Source organism: Eurosta solidaginis, chromosome 3 (assembly GCF_040869045.1).
Source record: "Eurosta solidaginis isolate ZX-2024a chromosome 3, ASM4086904v1, whole genome shotgun sequence".
Classification (NCBI taxonomy): Eukaryota; Metazoa; Arthropoda; class Insecta; order Diptera; family Tephritidae; genus Eurosta; species Eurosta solidaginis.
Genome location: NC_090321.1, coordinates 281,245,602 through 281,272,096, shown reverse-complemented (window position 1 = coordinate 281,272,096; position 26,495 = coordinate 281,245,602). Strand labels below are relative to the sequence as shown.

Sequence of the window (26,495 nt, the reverse complement as noted above, 5' to 3'; positions counted from 1 at the left end):
GAAGGTTTTCAGGAAGGAGATTTGGTGCTGTTATATGCTTTCCGTTATCGAATACTGACAAGCATCATATACCATTAATATTAGAGCTTGAGTTTTATGAGTATGCAAATGTTGCACTTAATAATGAGAGTGGTTTCAATTATAGTCGGTGTGATTTTAAAATAATTTAATTTCCAATGTTGACTGGCAACTTCTTTTTCATCACCGCAGTCTTGTGGAAAATAATATTCCTCGTCTTCCAACAAGGGTTTATAAGTTACCGTGGTATGCAAAGAACCTAAAGAAACTTAAAAACCAACGTAATTAATAGTATAAGCTTTTTAAGGAATCGGATTCCCTTCAACACAAGCAAGAACACTTAAAGTACGTTAAGGAGTTCAATTGCCTTGATAAATTCTTATACAATCAGATATTAATAACTTCGAGAATAACATCAAATACAATCCAAAGTCGTTTTGGAATTTTATTCGTTCTAAGCGATCATCTTCAGCTATTCCGCGGTCTGTGTCTTACCAAGGTATTAATTCAATATCATCTTATGACTAGGAAAATTTGTTCGCAGAGTTTTTCAAAGCGAATTTCGACTTTAGTGACGCTCCGAATGGCAATAGTGGTATGCTAAATAACATATCGTCTTGTCTTAACTTCCCAACACTAGTTCTTGAAATAGATGATATTATTATAAGTATTAAGACTATCAAGAGCTCAAAGCAGTGCGACTATCAACAATTTTCATCTTTTTTTCTAAAGAAATGTATGGTTTCGGTTGCGGAACCCTTGTTGTATATTTTTAATTTGTCCCTAAAGTCAGGTATTTTTTGGATGATTGGAAAATTACTTATATTTTTATATTTACTTATATATATTATATAACAGTTCACAAGAATGGTAATAAGAGTGATGTTTCAAATTATCGACCAATTTCTAAATTGCCCGTTATATCGAAACTGTTTCAGAAAGTGGTTATGGGAAAGTTAATGTCGTTAGTTCAGCGGCATATCTCCCCAAATCAGCATGGATTTGTTCCAGGACGTTCAACAATTTCTAATCTCTCAGTATTTTCCAATTACTGCATTTCAGCGTTCACAGATGGTTGCCAAGTCGACTGCATATATACTGACTTATCCAAAGCTTTTGATAGAGTATCTCATCGAGTATTATTGGCTAAGCTACAGCATTGAGGGTTTTATTCTACCTTCTTACAATGGATAAGTTCATATTTATCCAATAGAATCAATTTTGTTGTTATCGATAATGTAAAGTCAGCGTCATATGTGGCTACTTCGGGTGTGCCTCAAGGAAGCATCCTTGGTCCGCTCTTCTTTATAATGTTTTTTAATGATGTCAGTGCTTGCTTTAAAAAGTGCGGCCATCTTATTTACGCTGATGACTTGAAAATCTTTTTCAAAATAAAAAATGAGTCTGATGTTCTTGCACTTCAAACACAATTAGTTGCTTTTAATGATTGGGGCAACAGGAATAGGCTTGCTCTCAATGTCAGTAAATGTTACAGTGTTACGTATTCTAAATTAAATAAGAATTTGATTTCAACTTATTACGTTTCTGATATACCTTTGGTAAGGGTCTATAAAATTCGAGACTTAAGTATCGTATTTGATTCACCATTTATGTTCATTGAACACTTAAATTTTATAATCCCTAAAGCGTATTCTTTATTGGCATTTATAAAAAGAAATGGCTCAGAGTTTAGAGACCCATAACTAAAAAGTTATTGTTTAATGCGTTTGTAAGATCAAGGCTGGAATATGCTTCTATAATCTGGTGTCCATATTATGAGGTTCACAGTAAAAGGATTAAACGTGTTCAAAAAGTATTTATGAAATATTGCTTATCTGACATAAATTTTGACCTGCCGATCTCTTCATATACATCCAGATGTAAGTTAATTTATCTGCATACATTAGAGAGTAGAAGGGTAATTTCTTCTATTATATTCATTTATGATATCGTTAATGGCATTATCGATTGTCCAATAATTCTTGCATTATTGAACTTTCATGTGCCACCACGTAACTTACGCCAACATAATGTGTTTACTATTGAAAAGTTAAGATCTAATTATGCGATGAATGCTCCAATCACACGCGCTCTAAGTGTAATCAACTACATATATTAATTCCAATCATTGCATTGACTTTTCTATATCTAGAACTTGCTTTAAAAATATGTTATTTTCTGTTTTAAGCTAAATAGTTTAGTACTATCCATATACATATGTACACATACATATATCCATATGGAATCTAGTCTGTAAGATTTTTGTAATCATAGACTTAAATAAATAAATATTAAATATGAATAAATATGAAAAAAGGTTTGTCCCCGAAATTGCAGTGTAACTGGGAAGGCCCATACAAAGTTGTAAAACGGATCAACGATGTAGTGTACCGCATACAAACCATTGGTAAACCACGAACCAAAATGAAAGTGGTTCATCTGGAAAGGCTGGCGGCGTTTAGACCAGGGAACGTGTCTGATCGGGACGACCAGACTTAGGTGGAGGGTAGTGTGACGAATATTAGCAACACTATGGGATACTATCATCTCTAAGCCGATACTAAGCAGTCACTTGTATCTACATAAACAAATCAATCATTATGTCTACACATATGTACATACAGCAGCGGAGAGATACTCACAAAAGCATGCAATCCTCAACAAAGTAGTTCTCCCACTTACACATGCATATGTCTGAGATACTCACAAAAGTATGCAGTCATCGGTGGAAGTATTACTCACATATACACGCGCGGATTGCTATGCGAGAAGCTATAAACGTGCATCTGTAGTTTATAGATGGTAATTTTATAGCTTGTAACTAAGTAGTAAATTCTAGAAGAAGAAACGCCTAGAAGTATGCGAACGAAGAGTATAAAAGCAGCACAAGCTGAGGCATGAGCGATCAGTTTGATTTAAGTACGCTATCAGTTGCGAAGTATAAGTGTTATTGTGAAGTATTTTCAAAGTAATCTAATAAAGACTATTTTGCATTATTGAATATTGAAGTTATTTATTCAACAGTTTAGCGATACGAACGTTAGTATAAGGTTGCAAATAAGCGGAATTTCAGTAAATTCGTTACAATATGTAGGTCTTACAACCTTAGACTAACTGTTACTACTATCATTATAAAGAGTGGATTGTGGGCTCATGTCGAAAACTGGTTCTCGTCGTATGCTTTCAAATTAGACCTAGTTAGTGATAGCAGATACAGGAAGTTTGGGTTGGACGAGGAAACGATCGAGTACACTTTTTTGTTATTTTTATTGTAGCAGTGCTTCGCCCATTCAATAGGCGCGACCGATCACAATTTGTCATCAATATCCTCTAACTGGAGTACAAGGAAACTGGGAGTTTCAACAGTGTTCATAGTGAGAGGGGTCGTAGAGGCATTGGTTCCATATTGCAAGAGATGGTTGCTGTCATGTGGGGAGTATATTAGTTTAAAGTGTTACAGTACCGAGATCGAAGCGCGTTCATCTTCTGCGAGTTCTGGGTATTTTTCTTTAAGAACTGAATTCGCCGGGCAATTCCCGGCATAGAGGACCGACGCCTGTTTGTGGATATCACTGAGTACCTGTTTGTGTTTTTTTTTTTTGGCTTCATACGGCTGTATTTTCAGGTGTCGTATTTCCTCAGATTGCTTACAGAGATGATCTCTTAACCCCTTAGAAGGTATGGCAGATGTCTGTTCAGATGTCCAGGTTTCTGGGCATTCAACAGAAACTGTTTGTTCAGCATTTCATTTCCCTCCCTAATGGGGAATACTCTCACCTCATTTTGTAGGTGGTGTTCTGGGGTAGCGGTTCTGAGGGAAGTGTTTTGGCAGGCCTGTATTTTCTTCCAGTAAGTAACCTTTACGTTAAGAGACTAAATCGAGGACGCGTAGCATAAAATCGGCTGGCCAACTGCTTTGTAAATGGTAATGAGCGTTTCTTTGCCTTTACCCCAAGTGCTGCTGGCAAGGGATTTGGGGATTTTATTACGGCTCTGGATTTTAGTTACAATTGCGGTTACATGCCCGCCCAAATGTAGATCCTGATCGGCCGTCACACCTAATATTTTTGGGTGTAAGACAATTCGTAGCGTAATGCCATTGACGTGGATGTCCAATATGGTCGCCATTTGCCGTGTCCATGTTGTAAATAAGGTCGCCGATGATTTAAGGTAGCTTCAATATGTAGAAGTTAAACAAAAGCGGGGATAGGACACCACCCTTGTTTAATCCTGCTGGGTTTATGTTATGTTCCTGAATTGCAGCGATGCTTGCCGACCAGACAGATAATTTGCCGTCCATCTTTTGAGAGGAAGGGAGGACTCTCCAAGTCTCGCAGTAACGTGCCGTGATTGACTGTATCAAGAAAGAACCTTCCAAGCCGTGCAGTAACTTGCCGTTGGTGACTGAACAAAACCTTTTGATAGGTCTACCGCAACGATACTGCTCTGGGGTAGGGTTTTTGATGTAATCCACATGTTAATGGCATTTAGCGTGGTGGTAGTGCTATGTAGTTTCCGAAAGCCATGCTGATGATTGGCAAGACGCAAATGTGCAGTGAAATAGGGAAGCAGAATGGCTTCAAGTGTCTTGGTTACTGGCGATAGGAGAGATATCAGCTTTAATAGCGGAATCACACTGGCCATTTTCCATTTTTCGGGGATGACGAAGGTGGATAGGGACAGGTTGAAGACATGCGCTAGATATATTTTATTTATTTTTCTTTATTTATTTAATTATTTAAAGTCAACTAACAAGAGTGGTCGACTAACAAAATACAAAGGAAAGTAACATAAAAAAAAGATAGCGTAAAAATATATACAAGTATAGAATTAAAAATGGAATAAATTAAAAATTTACAATTTATTTTAACATTGAACAAGAACTAAAATTAAACTATCATTACAAATTAAACAAATAAACTTTAAGATATCAGTTGAGACTGAAAAGTATACCATTGCGTAAGGCAACAAACGAACATTCGATACTAATGCAATTATACAAGTCGTTATAGTACGAGCACCAAACACGTATAGGATCATTTTTGTCAAAATTTCTACAACACAGGGGTAAATGGAAGGGCACGTAGTGTCTGGACGTCCTAGCAGGAACTGCAAAACTCAATCGACTTAGCAGCTCAGAGGAGTCAACCTCACCTAGAATTAGCTTATGCAGGAACATTACCCCGAGTAATATTCTACGATTTTCCAGAGTTGGCAAATTAATGAGAAGAAGTCTACTTCTATAAGACGGAAGATGAAGATTTGAGTCCCAGTTAAAGGCCCGTAGAGCAAAAATTAAAAATTGTTTCTGCACAGACTCAATACGCTTTATATGAGAAATATATAATGGACACCAAACACACGAGCAATACTCAAGTATTGGGCGGACCAGCGAAGTGTAGAGGACTTTGGTCAGATACGGATCCTTGAACTCCTTAGCCCAGCGTTTCACAAAACCAAGGGTACCCATTGCTTTATTAGTAATAGCTGAAATATGTGAGTTGAAGCTCAGTTTCGAGTCAAACAGAACCCCTAAATCGTTAATCGAAGATATACGCTCCATAAGAGTGCCATAAAGTGCATAAGACGACAGGACAGGCTTCACGCGATGAAATGTCATGAACTTACATTTGGAACAGTTTAGAACTAATGCATTAATTGTACACCAGCGTTGAAATGAGTCCAAATCAACCTGAAGTAGATTTGAGCGAGTTAACTCCGAAGGCAAGCATGTATAGCAAATTTTTACATCATCGGCATACATTAGAGCTCGTGAATGATTCAAAATCTGTGGCAGATCATTTATAAAAAGAGTAAAAAGCAATGGGCCTAAATGACTGCCCTGAGGTACACCAGAGGTAACATGAATTGATTTTGAAATAATATTTTTATAAAGCACCTTTTGGGTTCTATTAGAAAGATAGCTTGAGAGCCATGAAGTCAGACTCTTCGGAAAGCCCAGTAAATCAAGCTTCAGAATCAGAAGTTCGTGATTCACTGAATCAAAAGCTTTACTAAAATCCGTATAAATCACATCAGTTTGCTTGCAAGCCAAAAAACCATCCCGAACTAAAGAGGTAAACTCAAGTAGGTTTGTGGTGGTTGACCTACATCTCACAAACCCATGCTGAAAGGGTGACAATATGGAAGTACACGAATGTTGAAGCTGACAGGTAATTATTTGTTCAAAGGTTTTAGGAATAGCTGAAAGCTTAGCAATTCCCCTATAATTCTCAATATTAGATCTACTACCCTTCTTGTGCAGAGGTATGATAAACGACTGTTTCCAAATTGATGGAAATGACGCTGATTGCAAAGATAAATTGAACAATTTTACGATCGGTTCTGTTAAGTTCACAGCACAGAACTTAAGCATACAGCCAGGAATACCATCGGGCCCTGGAGAAAAAATCGGTTTCAGAGCTAAAAAACTCTGAAGTACAGTGGCACTATCAATGACTGGATTGAGAATACAGTTAGAACTAACTATCTCGAACGGATAACTACCGGTTTGGGTACAGGTTGACGAATAGGTCGATTTGAAAAAGTCTGCGAATAAGTCGGCAATATCATGGTCAAGGCTAGCATTCTCGCCACCCAAAGACAAAGATGATGGAAATCCCGAAGATCTGCGCTTTGAATTAACAAACCCGTAAAATTTTTTAGGATTTTTAAAAAACTCAGTTTTGCATCTTGTTAAATACGACTTGTAGCAGTTTTGATTCAGGCGTTGGAAATTGGAACGGGCAACTAAATATTTAGAAAAATCTTCAGAAGAACCAGATCTTTTAAAACGCTTATAGAGCCTCGATTTAATATAGTTCAGGTTAGCAAGTTGCCTCGAGAACCAAGGTGGTTTACTACTCTTAGCCTTAACAAAATGAACCGGAACGCAACGATTAATAAAGTCACTAAGGTAACTATAAAAAATAGACGTGGCAGTCTCAACATCAGTACAAGCATAAAGGTCAGACCAATCGTGGGAAGCTAACAGTTGATTAAGCAAATCAAAGTTAGCCTTTTTAAAACATCTCGAACGAGAACGACATAACACTTCCATGAAATTAATCGTAGGCAGTAGATTGTCCAGTGTAACCACAAGTGTAGGGTGCAAGGGATCTTCAGGCAGGGATAAGGCAGGGATTCGACTGAGACCAGTACCTATTGAACTATCACCAAAAACTAAATCTAACAACTTATTTTTAGAGTTCACCACGTTATTAATCTGAACTAGCGGCAATTCCATAAGCGAACCAATGAAATCATGCTGAGTAACAGGAGTCAAAAAGTTTGAATCATCAAGCCTCTTTCCCAATTTTGTATGAATTAATCGGGGATTGCCCGTATTGCTTTAAATGTATGAACATTTATTTCAAGCAATTTTTAATTTTATAATTTATTTAATATTTTGGGAAAAATTTAAACAACGTGACATCAGGACGGACAAGGCGACAGCTGTTTCGATTATACCTTGTAAATCTCTTCAAAGCCTTTTCTCCCGGGAGTGGGACAACAACTAAGGCATGATGTAGCTGAATGCGTTTGTAACCATTTCAACTATCGTAGGAGTGCGGGTTTGACCCCCACTCCCGGGAGAAAAGGCTTTGAAGAGATTTACAAGGTATAATCGAAACAGCTGTCGCCTTGTTCGTCCTGATGTCACGTTGTTTAAATTTTTCCCAAATTATTAAATAAATTATAAAATTGCTTGAAATAAATGTTCATACATTTAAAGCAATGCGGGCAATCCCCGATTAATTTATATAAAGAGACAACATTTGGTTAATTCGTTGTAGTTCTATAAACAGAACAAAAACAGCAAAATACCAAGTTTCTATGAAACCGCCTTACAAACATGCATAACCTCAACACATAACTACATACGAATTATGTGATGTGTGAAAGATAATATATGCGAAAGAAGGCAATTGGGAAAAACTTTACAACAACTAAGGCATGACGTAGCTGAATGCGTTTGTAACCATTTCAACTATCGTAGGAGTGCGAGTTCGACTCCCACTCCCGGGAGAAAACCTCTTTGCCAAGTTTTCTAAGCACCGGCATGGATATGCCGTTTGGGCCTACTGCTTTAGATGGTTTAGCATGAACGACCCCTGCGAGAACAGGCACCTTGTAGTGGTGCAGGGGCTTACGCCGATCGTAAGTTGTTGCGAGCCGGCCGGATAGGAGAAGCCTGGCTACTAACATCCGGCTGATTCGTCGCGCATGCGAGCGGTAACCAGGAACTGTCACCTCCTAATCCAGGGTGTTATGCAACACCGTGCCCATTGGACTGGTTTGCAGCCAGGAGGCTTACAACACCGGCTGTATTTTAACGGCGCCTCCCTGACACCGGGTCGCCTTAGGGAGTAACTATGGCCTTACCGCGTCAAGGGGCTCTGCCGCGGTGGACGAACCGAGTTCCCCTATATATTAAAATAAATCACTACGCTTGCCAAGTCAAGCATGTGATCGTACGAACAAGATGATGAATACAAACACAAACAACAAAAGCCAACAACAAAAACAGATTGAAGGGAAAGAAATGAGGTTAAATGCTAAGAGCGGCGGTAACAACAAACGCCGAAGAGAGAAACAGGGCGAGACAATGTACTCCCTGAGTCATCTAAACCTGACGGCGGAAGAACTCGCCCTTTTCGAGGAGCATGCCAGGAACGACGATGACCAAACGTCCGGGAGCGAGACGGTTAAAAAGGTAAAGAAGGACACGGCAGCCAGATTCCAGCGCCAGAGTGGGCAGAGGTCAGCGAGGACAAAAAATACCACGGTGGGTCAACCACCACCGTGAAGAATGATATGGCTAGCAAAAGTCAACAGCACAGTGGGCATAGCACCACGAAACCAGAGAGCAGCGCCAAACCACACCATGGTGGGTTAATCACCACCAGTGGGTCAAGCCGAGCAGAGGTTAAGAAAAGCCACCCAAGAAAAAAGCGCACTCAGCTACAGCCATTGCGAAAACCGGCAAAGGAGACCCCGAGGGGATATGGAAGAGCGGCGGGAGAGTCGCAAACGCTCACCCTCAAGAGAGAGGCATCGACACAGCAGCAGAGAATCAGCGGCCAAAAGACATCTGGGTGAAGAATATGACCGCGAGTACCCAGGAGAACGAAGACGATCCAATCCAAGGGACGACAAGGCCGAGCGAGACAGAGGAAGGAAGAGGTTACACACGTGACATGAAAGACGATCGCCGAATGAATTCAAATGCCAGAACAAGGTCATCGTCGTTCGAGGAATCTGGCACAGAGCAGCATCATGGTGCAAGCTGGCCCCAACTGGGAGAGCCAGGTGGCTTTGACGACCCTAGAAGAATCGGACTAAGCGGAGCAGGTAAAAAGTGGTATCTTCTATTATCCTAAAGCAGGGAAGGACTCCGGACAGTGCACGCGAGAAGGCACTACAGCACATGAGGCCGAGCAAGAAAAATCCATCCGCCTGGAAATCACGGCGTGGCGAGCGAGAAACGGCGAGGGGCGAGCATGCATCGCATCACCGCGGATCACATAACCGCGGGCACCAACAAAGTCGTAACAGGAAACAGAGCGCTCCCGCTGACAACCTGAGAGGAGGTCAAGCAAGACGGGAGGACAGGGGACAGAGCTTACCCCACAGCTTCTACCTCGAGGAGGGCGAATGCCCCGCCGCCAGCACCTGGTGCATCAACTTCGCAAGTGAGGCCAAGAATGCAAGGCTACTCGGATGCCTTAAAGGGCATACGAATGGCGGTGCTTCCAAGGCAATATCCGGTGGAGGTCCTTAGCCAGGAAGAGCTGACGCGGCTGCAGGATACCATAATGATTGAGGTATCGAAGGGTTGGGGAAAGCAATCTCTAGCCTTCTGTGGTGTATATTTTAGACCAGGATTACTCCTTGTAGACTGCAAGGATGGTCAAACAGCGGAATGGCTGACCAATATCACACCAACTCTACACGGTTGGGATGGCCCTGCCCTTATTACGAGGAAAGGGGATAATATACCGCCGACGCATACCGTCACTATGTATCTCCCCAGGAGCAATGACCAGGAATTCGCACTTAAATTGCTGAAGGCACACAACACATTCTTAAATGTCGCGTTATGGCGTATAATCACCAGTAGTGCCGAGGAGGGAGGCTTACGGGTAAACGTAGCAATCGACGAGGCATCGTTTATCAAAATAAAGGAAGCTGGTTTCAAGGTGAACTACGGGTTTAGCTTTGTCCCGGTCAGACCCTGGAAACAAAAATTCCCAGCTAGTGTGGAACAAACCCACTCACAAGAGCAGAGCACTGGGGAGCAAATCGCAGAGACAGCAACAACATCCACCCAGTGCCCAGCCAGCGTCCCCTCAGCCACAGGCGCAACATCCGGGTTAATCACCGGTCAGGAGCCTACGCAAGCTCCGTCAACATAGGAGCTACTGGAAGCGCTGAATTTAGAAAACCTAGGGTTGGAGGACAAAGGAGAGGAAACTCTGCGGGTGTCCTGTGAGTACGAGCCGTTAAGGTTTCAGCTCTCACCGACCCACACACAAAGGTTGCATAGATCAACCTGCACCATGCTAAAGCTGCTTCGGCAGTAATAGCACGCAGGTTCGCCTCGGAAGATCTGGGCATAGCACCCATCCAAGAACCTTGGGTGTATAAGGGTCAGGTGAGAGGCTTAAAAGAGAGAAATAATAAGGTAATTTGGGATCTTTCTCAGGAAAGACCAAGAGCGTGTGTAGTGCTTAACAATTCCATGAACTACTTTTGCATTTCAGAGTTTATGAGTCAAGATCTCGTTGCAGTTCAGGCGATGATGAAAATACAGGGGGAGTCAAGGAACATCGTCTTCGCAGCGGCCTATTTTGCGGGAGATAACCACGAGGCCCCTCCAGAGGGTGTGAAGAAACTGACGGAATATTGCAGACGGGCAAAATTACCGTTAATCATGGGATGCGACGCCAATGCGCACCACGAGGTATGGAACAGCACAGACACCAATTCAAGGGGTGAGTCCGTTCTTGAATTTATTATTAGTAATGCCCTAAGTATATACAACTAGGTCTAGAGAGGAAGTCCTGGATATAACCCTGGGTAACGATCTGGCTGATGAACTAGTCTCTGGATGGGGGTTTCCTCTGAACTCTCCATGTCGGACCATCTTATTATCCAGTTTGTCATCGGAGCTATACCTCTAGAAGGACCACCAAAGCGAAATCCCAGGAACACAAACTGGGATATGTTCAGAAATACAATACAGGAAAATCTTGCTACTATAGAGAGTAGGAACAGAGGAACAAGTTATATGGAATTAGAGACCTGGGTTAATAACTTCAACAGTGTGATTATTGAAGCGTATAACTCTAGCTGTCGTGAATCAAAGGGCCCAGGGAATAAAACCCCCTGGTGGTCGGGGAAGCTCTCGGAAATGAGGAAAACCGTGCGCAAACTCGTCAACCAAGCGAGACGCACGGGAGACTGGGAGCAGTACACGGCTAGTCTAACAACATATAACAAAGAGATTAGGAAAGCCAAAAGAGAGAGCTTCAGGAAACTTTGCGAGGCTATAACAGAAGTTCCAGAGGCACCGAGGCTTCACAAAGCCCTAGCCAAGGACCAAAGGGAGACGCGATTATTGATGAAACTCCCTGATGGAACCTACACAAGGACAGAGGAGGAAAGAGCACATGCCCTGCTCGCAGCGCACTTCCCGGACTCATCCTCGGAAACCTCGCCGGAGGAGGTCCGCGAGGTAAGACCGACACCCGCAGATTGGAACCTCGCCAAAGGACTCTTCAGCGACAGCGCAGTTAAGTGGGCAGTAAGATCTTTCCAGAGCTACAAATCTCCGGGAGTGGATGGCATATATCCAGTCTTTCTCCAGCAGGGAATTGATCCCACACCTGGCCAGGATTATGAGGGATAGCCTCGAACTGGCATACATCCCAAAAGTGTGGAGAAGAGCAAAAGTGGTCTTTATACCTAAAGTGGCTGAAAATGACTACTCTGGTCCAAAGTCCTTTAGGTCCATAAGCCTGACATCCTTTGTTCTGAAAGCAATGGAGAAAATTGTAGACCACGAGATTAGATCAAAGGCTATCGACAGAATGCCACTACATTGAGATCAGCATGCATATAGGACAGGCAGGTCGACAGAAACTGCATTGTATCAACTGTCCACAGAAATCCAAAGTGCGTTCGAGTGCGGGGAGATAATGCTATGCGCATTTTTGGACATAGAGGGGGCTTTCGACAACACGACACACGAAAGTGTGAATCGGGCACTCGAGAGAAGAGAGATACAACGTCCAATCCGTATGTGGATAAACGCCTTATTACGTACGAGGATTGCCGAAATTTCATTTGGGGACGGTACAGTAGAGATCAAAACAACGAAAGGATGTCCACAAGGGGGCGTCCTGTCACCCCTGCTGTGGAGCCTGGTTGCAGATGAACTTCTACAGAGGATCTCAGAAAACGGAATCCGATATCAAGGGTACGCGGATGATATTGTTATCAATGTAAGGGGCAAATTTGAGAGCACCCTTTGCGACATAATGCAAAGGGCATTGAGGTTAACGAAAGAATGGTGTACTGAGGTTGGGTTAAGTATCAACACTAACAAGACATCCATTGTGCCCTTCACCAGGAAAAGAAAACTGGAAGGGATTAGGCAAATCACAATGGATGGAGTACAGATGGAGTACACGACTGAGGTTAAATACTTGGGAGTCACGTTTGACTCTAAGCTCTTATGGAAGAAACACGTCGACAATACCATATCAAAGGCCACACGAGCAATAATGGTGTGCAGACGTATTGCAGGAAGATCCTGGGGATGCATCCCAAAGATCCTAAGATGGATGTACACTATGATAGTGAGACTTATGATAGTGTACGGAGCAGTTGCGTGGGCATCAAGGACAACCATGGTGACCGTACAAAAATCACTCACGAATCTTCAACGTTTAGCGTGTGTCTGCATAACGGGAGCCATGCGAACATGCCCGACGGCAGCAATAGAGGTGCTGCTTGAGCTAACGCCTCTACATATAATAATTGAGCAGGCAGCCAGGAGTACTTCAGTAAACATAGCTAAACAGGGATGTGGAAGAGGAAAAGTGATACAGTCACGGAGCATGGCGAAGCTGCAGGAGCAGATTCCACTTATCCAACTTCCCAGAGATGATACGAGGAAGATAATTAAGTTTGAAAAGCGCTTCAAAATAGAGCTGTGGACAAATGTACGTGGGACACCTCCAGGATTGAAGAGCTTCACCAGGAACATACTATAATATGGTACACCGATGGCTCCAAGACACCGGGGGCATAGGAGCGGGGATCTTCGGCCCCGAACCAAAATATCCCTACCTCTCGGAAAAGATCCGAGCATCTTCCAAGCCGAAGTTGTATCCATAAGCCGGAGTGCAGAGATAAATTTACAGCGGGGATATACCAACGAGAAAATCGCTATACTCAGCAACAGTCAAGCTGCACTCAAGGCATTAACTTCAGTTGAGATTAAATCATCAACAGTACTTGAGTGCGTAGAGAGGTTAAACAGTCTAGGAGTTAATAACACCATCCGTCTAGCATGGGTACCTGGACACAGAAGAGTAGATGGTAACGAGCGAGCGGACGAGCTTGCCAGGTTGGCAGCGGCCGGAAAGCCAATAGGACCCGAGCATATGGTCCCAATAGGGTCACATACAATAAGGGAGGAATTTAGACAAAAGGAGGCGTGCTGCAGAGAACAGCACTGGCGCGAAAGTCCAGGACTTCGGCAGGCAAAGGCACTAATAGGAGGGTACAACTCAAAGCGATACAAGGCTATGATAAACCTCCCAAAAAGTAGCCTTAGGATTTTAACATGTATACTCACAGGTCACTGTAGGCTAAAGAGCCATATGCATAAATTGGGCATATCGGCTAGCAGCCTCGGTCGATTCTGTGATGTGCCCCCAGCGGGTAAGGGGGTCAGAATATACCCGCGGTAGGTATGCCTGTCGTAACAGGCGACTAAAATACCAGATTCAAGGGGTGTGTGGCGCAACCCTTCAGGTTGCCAGCCCAATATATAGCTTCTCCAAACCCAATTGTCAACCTCACCTATCCGCAGCGAATACTATTTCACTAACAGACGAGGCTCTGGCGACCCCAAGCTCCTCATGGAACTTGGGGGTGGGGAGGGGATGGCCTGAAGGTTTAATGTGGCCACATAAATCGTTCCCGAGATGGTCGGGCTAGCACCTTGTTGTTGTTGTTGTTGTTGTTGTAGCAATGATCGCCCCACCTAATAGCCGCGACCGATCACAAATTGTCATCAATATCCTCTAACGGGAGTCCAAGGAAACTTTTCGTTGTACCATAAGGAAAGGGGTGTTAGAGGCGTTGGTTCCACATTACAATTGAAGAGATGGTTGGTGTCATGTGGGGACACATTGCAAGCGGGGCATACATTTTGTATGTCGGGGTTGATTCTGGATAGGTAAGAGTTTAACCTGTTACAGTATCCAGAACGAAGTTGAGCAAGAGTGACACGGATTTCCCTGGGGAGTATGCGTTCCTCTTCCGCAAGTTTTGGATAATTTTCGTTAAGTACTGGATTCACCGGGCAATTCCCGGCATAAAGGTCCGACGCCTGTTTATGGAGTTCACCAAGGACCTGCTTGTGTTTTTTCACTTCATACGGCTGGGTTCTCAGGTGCCGTATTTCCTCAAAATGCTTACGGAGATGACTCCTTAAGCCCCTAGGCGGTGCTGGTTCATCAATCAGATGTCTGTTGGGATGCCCAGGTTTCTGGGTATTCAACAGGAACTGTTTGGTCAGCATCTCATTTCTCTCCCTGATGGGAAGTATTCTCGCCTCATTATGCAGATGGTGTTCTGGGGACATAAGAAGACAGCCCGTGGCGATTCTGAGAGCAGTATTTTGGCAGGCCTGTAGTTTCTTCCAGTGGGTGATTTTTAGGCTTGGCGACCATATGGGTGACGCGTAGCACGTAATCGGCTGGCTAATTGCTTTGTATGTAGTCATGAGCGTTAATTTATCTTTTCCCCAAGTACTGCCAGCGAGGGATTTGAGGATTTTGTTACGGCTCTGAATTCTCGGAACAATTGCGGCTGCGTGCTCACCAAAATGTAGATCCTGATCAAACGTCACACCCAAGATTTTGGGGTGTAGGACAGTCGGTAGCGTAGTGCCATCGACGTGGATGTTCAAAATGGTCCACATTTGGGGCGTCCATGTTGTAAATAAGGTCACGGAAGATTTAGTCGGTGATAACGCCAGGTTTCGCGAGGCGAAAAAACTGGAGAGATCAGGGAGGTAGGCGTTTATTTTATTGCATAGCGCATCGATCTTTGGGCCTGGGCCTGTGGCCATTATTGTGCAGTCATCGGCGTAGGAAACGATTGTGACTCCTTCCGGTGGTGAAGGTAGCTTAGATATGTAGACATTAAACAAAAGTGGGGATAGGACACCACCCTGTGGCACCCCTGTTTAATTCTCCTTGGTTTTGATGTTTCGTTTCTAAATTGCACCGATGCCTGCCGACCACCCAGATAATTTGCGGTCCACCTTTTAAGACAAGGGTGAAGGGTAGACCCTTCCAGGTCCTGCAGTAACGAGCCATGGTTGACCGTATCAAAAGCTTTTGATAGGTCTAGCGCTACGACTACTGTTCTATGGTGGGGGTATTGATTTAAACCGCAATTTATCTGGGTGCTAATGGCATTTAGCGCGGTGGAAGTACTATGGAGTTTTCTGAAGCCATGCTGATGGGGGGCTAGCTGCAAATTTTCTTGAAAATAAGGGAGCAAAATGGCTTCAAGCGTCTTTGCCACTGGCGATAGGAGAGATATCGGACGATACGACTCACCTATGTTAGCTGGTTTCCCAGGCTTAAGTAGCGGGACCACCTTGGCCATTTTCCATTTCTCAGGTATGACAAAGGTGGAAAGAGACAGATTGAAGACATGCGCTAAATATTTGAACCCCTCTTTCCCTAGGTTTTTAAGCATCGGCATGGCTATGCCGTCTGGGTACACTGCTTTGGATGGTTTAGCACGACCAATGGCGTCCTCAACCTCTTTAGCGGTGATGGTGATTGGTGACGCGCTGAATTTGTGTTTATGTGCGCGTCTTTTGGCTCTCCGTCTATCTTTGTCGACCGTAGGATGCATTATATATTGTCGGCAGAAAGCGCTCGCGCATTTTTTCGCGTCCGACAGCACTTTGTCGCCAAAGGCGATGGAAACTTTGTCGCCAAAGGCGATGGAAACTTTGTCTTTGTGCTTAGTCGGATTCGATAGGGACTTTACGGTGGACCAAAGTTTACCCACACCGGTAGAGAGGTTACAACCTCTTAGGTGCTCCTCCCATTTCGCCCGCTTGTGTTCATCCACAAGCAATCTGATGCGTTGGTTTATATCCCTTATTTGGGGGTCGCCTGGATCAAGCTGTCTTATAAGGTCACGTTCTCTCGCTAAGTTTGCGGCCTCCGCCGGGAAGTGGGGCCGAATTTCGGGAATTCTCCCGGCGGGAATGAAATGTGCCGAGGCGGATTTAATGACCTTACGGAAGGCACGCTCCCCTTGGCGGGCATAAGTCGGGATAGGGAGGGCAGCTAGGCGGCTGTCTGTAAAGGATTTATATTCTTCCCACTTTCCTTTTTTGAAGTTTATGAAAGTGCGTTTTTCAGTGACGATGAAGTCGGCGTTACGCTCAAGCGAAATAAGTATGGGCAGGTGGTCGGATGCCAATGTTACCATCGGCTGCCAGTTGACGCAGTTTACGAGTTCTGCGCTCACGATTGAGATATCTGGCGAGCTGTGACAGCTTCCTATCATACGTGTGGGGGCGTCTCTGTTTATTGTGCAGAACGTCGTTTCTTCTATTTGATCCGCCAACATCTCACCCCTACTGTCCGCCCGCAGGTTTGAATGCCATAGATCATGATGGGCATTGAAATCGCCTACGATAATGCGATTGTTGCCAGTGAGTAAGGCCCTGATATTAGGGCGGTATCCACTGGGGCAACAGGTGGCAGGAGGAATGTATTTATTTATTTTATTTTTTTAAATTAAATTTATAATAAATTATAAAATTTAATTGAGTTAAAGCGCTAGCTGCCACGGCTATTGGCTGTATCGGTAAAGTAAAAAAGGGTTATATTTTTGTGTTGATGGCCCGGATGTAGCTGTAGACAGTGTTGATGTTTTCCGTAGTTGGAGATTTCTAGGTTGATGGGGTTTTGATTATTTAGGAAGATCGGTGGTTTTGGTAGGTTGGACATTCCAGTAGTAGGTGGCTGACAGTGAGGCGAGTGTTGCAGTGTAGACAGTTGCCGCTGCTTTGTGTGTTAAGCAGGTGTGAGTGTGTTGCGTTTGTGTGGCCGAGGCGTAGGCGTGAAAATGTGACGATTTTATTCTTTTCTAATTTAGTGGGATATATTGCTGGTGTTTTATTAGGGTTTATGGTAAAATAATGATAATGTTGAATGAGTGCCCTCTGTTCGTTAAGTTTGGCTTGGTGTTGTTTAAGACTGAATCTCAAGAAGTCCAATCTCTCCACGATGGTGCTTGTAATTGTTGGGGTTTTGCAGGCAGACCTCGCTGCGATGTCTGCTTTTTCGTTCCCAATTATGCCTACGTATCCTGGTATCCAGAAGAGCTTGGTTTGGGGAGACTGGTGCAGAATGTCTCGGATGGCGTTTATTGTGTTCCAGTTGGTGTTGGTGTTGTTTTTTACAGCTTCTATGACTGAAAGACTATCGCTGAATATTACGGCTTTTTTCTTGTAGTTTTGAGCCATTTCAAGGGCTTCGAGAATCCCAGCGGCCTCGGCCGTAAATATCGATGCGGTGGGTTGCATTATGTGGTATGATATCGTTGGACTTTCGAGTTTACTATGGCGTAGGCGATTTCGTATTCTCCTTTTGAGGCATCTGTGAAGAAAATTTCGTATTGTTGGGTTTCAAATTGGGATAGTTTTTCTTTGAATAGTTGTACATATACGGTGTTGGTGTTCTCTTTTTTATGTTTTGTAAGATCTGTGTTGCATGACTTTGTGTTAAAAAGCCATGGTGGATGCTTTTTGATATACTGTTTGTAGGTGTGATTTATGATGTTTTGATTTTCGTGAATTATGTTGAGTATTGCCGATGGGACTTTTGGGATGTTTATACATGCAATGGCTTTTTTGTATCGCTGTCAAGTATAGATTGTTGTTCGAAAAGTATTTTTGAGAGAAGTCTGAGCCTGTTTTCCGCTTTTCTTTCCTCTAGTGATGGGAGCCCTGATTCGGTTAGCATGTTGTTTACAGGGGTGGTGACGAAGGCGTATATGCTGCTCCTAACCGCTTGGTGGTATAGTGGTTTAATGATGTTTAGGGTAGTTTTTGGGCTGTTTCCGTATAGGAATAGCCCGTAGTCTATTTTGCTCAAAACGAGTGTTTTGACTAAGTATATTAGGGTGTTGATGTGAGTAAAGCTTCTACCTGCTAGATACCGAATTAGGTTGATTTTAGTTGTGAGCGACTTTTTTAGGTATATGCAGTGGTTGATCCATTTGTAGTTTTTGCTAAACATTATGCCAAGAATTTTTAGTTTTTCGACGTATGGTATGCAATGAGAGTTAATTGTCACATCGGCTGGGTGGCAGTTGTGTTTTCGGCAGATGTGTAGAATTCCGCATTTGGAAAAGTTGATGTTTGCGCCCGCTGTGTTTGCCCAGTTGCATATTTCATTTACCACGTTGCTGAATAATGTGTTGTTGTCACTGTTATTATTTCTTTTTGCTAGTATGTATAAGTCATCTGCGTATATGCAGTGATCTAAGAGCTTGTAGTTATGAATAATGGTGCTAATGCGATTGAAGGCTATTTGGAAAAGTGTTACGGATAGTGGAGAGCCTTGAGGGATGCCATTGTGTAGTGGTTGGGTATCAGAGTATGTGTTGTTGACTTTGACTTTGAACCGACGGTTCGTTAAAAAGGATGTAATGTATGTTAATATTTTGCCCCCTATCCCCCAGGATTTTAGAGTGTCGATGACGACATGCGCACCTATTCGATCGAATCCTTTTTCAAAGTCGATTGAAAGAATGGAAACGTGATTCCTAGATGATAGAGCTTTGTAAGCGTAAATGTCGATGTGGAGAAGTGCGTCGGTGCACCCACTCCTGGCTTTGTAGGCGACTTGGTTTGGTGCTATTAGTTTTTTTGTTTCTAGGAACCATGAAAGTCTTTTGGCGATAATTTTTCTAAAATTTTGGCAAGGCACGGTAGTAAGGAAATAGGCCGATAACTGGAGGTTTTTGTTGGGTCGTTGGATTGTTTAAGTATAGGAACTACGATTGCTGTTTTCCATTGGTGTGGGATTACTCCGGTGCTAAATATATTGTTGTATAAGTTGAGTATTTTGTGTTGCGTCAAAACTGAAGTAAACTTTATCATTTTGTACGAAATACGGTCCGCCCCGGGAGTGTTCCCTTTTGCACTGTTGATTGCTTGTTTGAGTTCCGATAAGGTGATAGCTGTCTCTAGCATCTTTGCTTGTAAATTTGCTGGATTTGTTGCTGGTGTATGGCTTGCCCGGTGCTTAGCTGCTTTGAAGGCTGAAGAAAAATTGTTGTCGGAGGAGAATTCTGTCCAATGTGTGGCGAAGTGGTTTGCGATGTTATTTGGCTCGATTAAGGTTATATTGTTATTTTTTATTGCAGTGATTGAAGTGTCTGTGTTTCTGTTGTAAATGATTTTTATCTGGCTCCATATTTTGCCGATGGGGGTTTCGCGGTTGATCGTGCTGGAAAATTGTTGGAAGCTTTGGGCTTTAGCTTTAGATCCCTCCGGAATCTGGCGTTAGATATTTTGAAACGAATAAGGTTTTCGGTTGTGGGGGTTCGTTTGTATGCTTTCCAATTTGACACCTTCTCCAGACGCAGCGCGGCAAGATGGGTGTTCCACCAGAATATGGATTTTTTGCCCAATAAGGGTAGGTTTGGGGGATATGTTTGTTTGCACCAATGCGGATAGATTTAATAAGCGAAGCAGCGTCTCTATTTGTTTGGGTGGTAAATGTTCTTTTCCCAAGCTCTTCTTCTGTGGTTTTTGCGAAGTTTTCCCAGTCGTCTTCCTGTAGTTTAAATTTAGCTATGAATGGTTTTTCTTGATGTTGACTGCAGAGTGTTAATGTGGTTTTAATAGGGAAGTGGTCGCTATGGTGTAGATCGTCTAGGGTCAGGCTTGATGTTATTGGGAGGAGTGCTGTGGAGCAGCAGGCAATGTCGACGTGGGTAAGCGATCCGTGTGTGGAGAGATGTGTTGGTTGCATGTCATTGAGTATACATAGGTTGTGCCTTGATATTCCAGCTTCGAAGGTGAGACCTCTGGCGTTATTCGTTCGTTAGCCCCACAAAGTGTTCCAACTGTTTACATCCCCAACTAATATAGCCGGACTGTGTATATTTTGGAATAAGTCATCAATGTCTTGGGTGGTGAATGTTTGATCCGGCGGTATATATTTTGATATTATTGTGAATTTTAAGTTTAGTTGGATTTCTATACATATGTTTTGTTGATGATTTGTGTGTGTGGAATGTTGCTTTTAATTAGCACCCCAACTCCTTGCTTGGCATAAGTGTTTGTGTTGTGGTTGGTGAAGTAGGCTGTGTAGTTCTTTGGAGGTATAGGGGTGAAGCCAGTGCGGCAGTGAGTTTCTTGGATTGATATTAGTTGTGGTTGATGTTCGTTTCTGAGAAGCTCAAGGTCAATACTGTTGTTAGTGAAACCGTTCATGTTCCACTGCAAAATATTGAATTTACTTAGAATAAGTATTTTTTGTATTAGCTTAATTATTCGTAACTTGGCGTTTAGGAATATAAGCTAGTTATCTGATTCTGTATGCATTGAGTTGTTATCCGCTGTTGGGATGTAGTAACTGTTATTTGAGATTAGATGTTGTGTGCTTTTGGTTAATGGGGATGTGATTGGGTTTGTTTTATTTGTGTTTTTGTTTAGGTTTTCGGTGCTGTGATTAGTTTTGTTGTTGGAGAAGGATTGAAAGTTGTTGATTGTAGTTGTTTTTGCCATTTTGTCTGAGTTGGATTTAGAGGGCGAAGCTGGGCGTTTTAGATGATCAGCGGCGGTTGCTGCCTTGTTAGCGTTGATTGGCGTTGTTGTTTTTTGCATGGTGTTGTTGGTTGTTCTTTCGGAATCTTTTGTTGTAGTTGCATATGAGCGTTTGGATGTGTCATTGGACGGATTATTTAGGTTGTATTTTTTGAAAGCTTCTCCTAGTGTGCATTTGTGGATAGTTTTAATTTGTAGCACTTCTTTCATTTGCTTGTATCTCGGGCAGTTTTTGTCGGATGATGGGTGAGCCTCTCCGCAGTTGGCGCATAGATGTCGAGTGCAATTGCTCGGTTGGTGTGGAGGTAGGTTGCAACCATCGCAGGTTGCGGCGAAGGAACAGCGGGTTTTTGTGTGTCCTAAGCGTTGACAGTTGCGACAGCGCATTGGGTTGGGGAAGTATGGTCTGATCTTGACTTTGTACCAGACGACATCGAGGGTTTTTGGGAGATGATAGAGGTCAAAAGAGAGAACCATTTTGCCCGTGGGTGTAATTTTACCATCTTGTGTGGTGGTGAATTTATAAACTTTTGATACTCCTTGGCTTTTGAGTTCTTGTACGATCTCTTCTTCTTTCACGTTGATTAGGCAGGGTGCATACACAGTGCCTTTTACGGTGTTGAGGGTTTCATGCAGTTTAACTGTAACTGGACAGGAGTTAGTTAAGGTTTTGGTTTTTAGGAATTTATCGGCGACTCTTTCGTTTCTGGCTAGGACGAGCAGGGAACCATCTCTCAGTTGCTTGATGCTGTCGACTTGTGTTGATATTGCGTCAATACATTTTTTTATTATAAATGGGCTGAGTTTTGAAAAACTGTTATCAGGTGCGGAAAGGATTAGGTATTTAGGATGGATAAGGGATGTTTTCTTATGGGTAAGGTCGGGAAAGGAAGTGGTGTAGTCAAAGGAGTCACTTTGATCACTTAGAATAGAAAATCTGTTTGCGCCTCTGTCCGGAGGATCAGGCGGCATTTTGTTGTTTAATTTCCTACGCTTGTGATTGGTGGAAATATTCGAATGATATATATGCGAACGGTAGAGCAAAAGAAAAAATAGTAAACACGTTACTGTTATAGTACAATAACTAAACTAAGCACTTTGTTAGACGTCTGTACACAACGCGATTTAGTCGATGACTGAGGAGGAATGTAGATGTTGATGATTTCTAGGTTTGCATCGCCTGACCGGACAGATAGGCCTTGACGTTCTAAGACATTGTCCCTGCGGTCGATGCCAGGATCAAATATATAATATTGCACAGAGTGGTGTATGATAAACGCGAGACCGCCTCCATTTCCGCTCTCGCGGTCTTTCCTGTGGACGTTATACCCAGAGCAGGTCTGCAATGCAGATCTTGCTGTGAGTTTAGTCTCTTGAATCGCAGCAATGCGTATGTTGTGCCGCTTCATGAAATCGACTATCTCCGTAATCTTCCCAGTTAGGGAGGGGGAGGCGCTTAGACGTAGACTACGGGACGCCCTTGGGCGTGAACAGCAAGGAGCCACAAAAGATTTATAAAAGTTACGTGAGTATGACCGTCCTAAAAAGATTCTTTTCCGGCAGATGCAGCAAAACCATTTCTCAGGACCGGGGTCAGGAGATGGACCCCGATTGGATTCGATGCCTTCCCGGAGTAAGAGAATATGGAGCAGTCCTGCTGCAAGGAGCTGCTGGGAGGATGACAATCTGTGGGAGGGACGAAACAAATTAGATGGGGTCACACTGAAATGACAGTCCTTGGTCGGGAAAAATCCCGAGTCGCTCCGGTACATAGAACCGACTGCCTTGGGAAGCGCTAGCACCTTAATGATGCTGTGGTACCGGAGCGTACCGAATCTGTATCCGGCAAAGGACATCACATCGTTAACACTCCCCAAAGCCTTCGGGGAGCAACCTTATCGCTACAACAACAACAACAACAACAACATTCTGTGATGTCGAAGATGAGTCTGCAGAACACATCCTGAAGAAATGTGATGCAGTCGCGAGACGAAGACTTAGGATCCTAGGATCATCCAAATTAGAAAATAGTCACATACACTCTCTGAAGCCGAGAACCATTCTGGATTTTCTCAGAGAACTCGGCTTAGATGAAGTGTTGTAAAGAGAATGAGGGCACAATAGACAAATAGGTCGCAGTGCTTAACCTCACAACATCTATCTATCTATCTATGAACGATGGCATCTTCAACCTCTCTGGCGGTGATGGTAATTGGGGACGCGCTGTGTTTATGCTTGTGTGCGCGTCTGTTGGCCCGCCAGCTAGCTTTGTTAACCGTAGAATGCATTACATATTGTCGGCAGAAAGCGCTAACACATTTTTTCGCATCTGATAGCATTTTAACGCCGAAGGCGATGAATATTTTGTCATTGTGCTTAGTCGGTGTTTGATAAAGACTTGGACGAAGAGAGGTTACAATTCTTTAAGTAGTCCTCCCATTTCGCCCTCTTGGGTTCATCCACAAGCAATCTGATGTGTTGGTTTATATCCCTTTTTTGGGTCGCCGTGGTCGTGCTATCTTATAAGGTCACGCTCTCTTGCTAGACCCTGCAAAAATCGCGAGTACTCCATGCATGCATGTATGGAGTACTTGCTATGGAACAAGCTCCAAAATTAACCACAGTTCATGCAAAAAATATAGTCCAATTAACATTGCGATGTCCTAGGACTGGACCATATACTCCAGCTCAGCATTACATCAGAGTAATCCATTGAGTACTCCAGTGGATTTTTTCAGGGGAGCTGCTACCTCCGCTGGCAAATATGGCCGGATTTCCGGGTATGAAACTAACAGACGCGGATTTTTATAAAGAAGTATGGATTCTTCCGGCGGGAATGAAACTAACCTACGCGGATTTTTGTAAAGAAGTATGGGTAGGTGGTCGAATGCCAATGTTACCATCGGCTACCAGTTGATGCAGTTAACAAGTCTGCACTCACGATGGAAATGTCTAGCGAGCTGTGACAGCTTTCTACCATACGTGTGGGGCGTCCTGGTTTATCGTGCAGAACGTCGTTTTTTTCTATTTGGTCCGCCAACATCTCGTCCCTGCTGTCCGCCTGTAAATAACAATGCCATAGATCGTGGTGGGTGACGAAATCGCCTAGGATTATGCGATTTTCACCAGTGAGTATTGTGCTGATGTCAGAGCAATATCCACTGGGGCAACAGGTGACAGGAGGGATGTAGATGTTGATTTCTAAATTAGCATCGCCTGATCGGACAGATATGCCTTGACGTTCCAGGACACTGTCCCTACGGCCAATTTCGGGATCAAATACTGCTTTCTGTGGACATTATTCCCAGAGCAGGTCTGCAAAGCAGATATTGCAGTGAGGTTAGTGTTTTGGATCGCAACAATGCGAATGTTGTCCCACTTCATATAATCGGGTATATCCGTTATGTTCGCAGTTAACCCATTACAGTTTAACTGAAGTACAACGGGGAAGATGTCGGTACTCTGGGGGTTGGTGACGGGTGACTACGCCTGAGTTGAGGGAGGCCAAGATGCAAGTGATGTTGTGGCCTGGGACTGGACGCCCTTGGGCAAGCATTGGACTACCCGGTGTAGTTGGGTCTGCGGCTTGGCAGCATGGCGCGATGAAACCCACCAGAGGGTTGCCGTCGCTAAGAGCTGAACATCTAGAAGTGGTACCGTCCAAGGCGGGAGCTGCATTGGGTAAATGTCGCAAACATATATATTCTGTGTTGGCAAACGGTGCACAAGGTGGTAGGAACTAAGAGTTTGTCTCCGTCACCTACTTGTGTGCTAGTGCCGGAAAGAGGGGGAAAGACAGTGGCAGGGACTGTTGTTGTTGTTGCATTAACGATATGGACACTCCCCGAAGGCTTTGGGGAGTGTTATCGATATGATGGTCCTTCGCCGGATACAGATCCGGTACGCTCCGGTACCACAGCACCATTAAGGTGCTAGCCCGACCATCTCGGGAACGATTTCTGTGGTCACATTAAACCTTCAGGCCATCCCCTCCCTACCCATCCCCAAGTTCCATGTGGAGCTTGGGGTCGCCAGAACCTCGTCTGTTAGTGAAACAGGATTGCCCGCGGATAGGTGAGGTTGTAACCATCCCTTACACGTGACATACTGACAAGAGTGTGACCGTCCTAAAAAGATTATTTTCGGAGCACCAGCAAAACTTTTAACCTCTGGACCGGGATCAGGTACAGGTCCCGGATTGGGTACGATAACTTCCCGGAGCAGGAGAATATGGCGCAGTCCCGTTGCAAGTATAAATTTGTGGGATGATCGCAACACTGAAACGACAGCCCTTGGTCGGGAAAAATCAGGTACATAGAACCGGCTGCTTTGGGAAGCGAGGGATCGTGCTCTGCGCTAAGCTAAGACTGCAGCTATTAAGAGTGATACAGTTATCAGAAATAGAAACAAGTGGCATGGGTCCTAGAAAGCGTCTAGTATTTACAAAGTGGGCGTGGTTTGTTTATAACATAGGTCCTGATTTTTATAGGCGCTTTCAGTTTGGGCGTTAAAAAAACTTCCGGTACCATTACGGACTAATTCAGACCATGTGAGGTCCCCACGGACCGGCTAGCTCAGCCTAGCCTAACGATATATGTATGTATATATAGTCCATATGAAAAGTACTTACTGCCATAAATCCAACTCAGCCTTTAGTTTGTCCAACGTTTCCGTTGCCATTTTAATACGATGTTTACAGATATCCTTTGCCTTATAAGACGTACATTTAGAGAAGTAACCTTGATAATGGCCAACAAGGACTTCATTTGTGTGAATAAGTTTACCTGGCATATATGCTTTCTGCCCTATTGGCACCATTACATCAACTGTTAGATTTTTACTAAACTTGTCGAGATTTTCGACTGCCGTATCGTTCTCTTCCTGATATCTTTTCCATCTACTTATTTCCTCGTCGTTCTTTTTAAGTGCCTAAACAGAATTAAAATTGAAGTATAATATTTAGAACATTATTATATTCATTAAATTTTACCTCGCGTAGTACATCGTCACGTTTATCCATTTTAAACTAATTGTTGATGTTTTTGTTCTTTGCTACCAAAACGGCAAAACTTGTACCTTGTAAGCCAAAAACAAACAATAGTGCATGGTACAAAAAAAAACAAATATCTCAAAATCAGCTGTAAGAAAGGATGCAAGCAATACATCGAAAAATCGATGTGTTACTAGAGATTTCGATGTTTAAAGATACGCAAATTCATTACACAGAGCACCCACGCAAAATAATCTATACCGACATAGTTGTGCATAGCAAATGTTTTTACAGCACCAAGTACTCCAATAAAAAACAAAATTGTGAAAACGGATGTTTTTAAAATTGTGGATAAAAGGCCAATTAATG

At 43.3% G+C, this 26,495-nt stretch overlaps 1 protein-coding gene across 1 annotated transcript in view; it reads right to left on the bottom strand.

Annotated features, from left to right (window-relative positions):
• uri (unconventional prefoldin RPB5 interactor) overlaps nucleotides 1-26,268 on the bottom strand; it is a 59,169-nt gene extending 32,901 nt beyond the window's left edge. The window contains exons 1-2 of the mRNA XM_067776728.1: nucleotides 26,127-26,268; nucleotides 25,767-26,065 (exon numbers count right to left, since the gene is read on the bottom strand). Coding sequence (XP_067632829.1) covers nucleotides 25,767-26,065; nucleotides 26,127-26,156 — 329 coding nt within the window. The 5' untranslated portion in view covers nucleotides 26,157-26,268. The remainder of the gene's footprint in view (nucleotides 1-25,766; nucleotides 26,066-26,126) is intronic.
• Nucleotides 26,269-26,495: the final 227 nt, after the last annotated feature.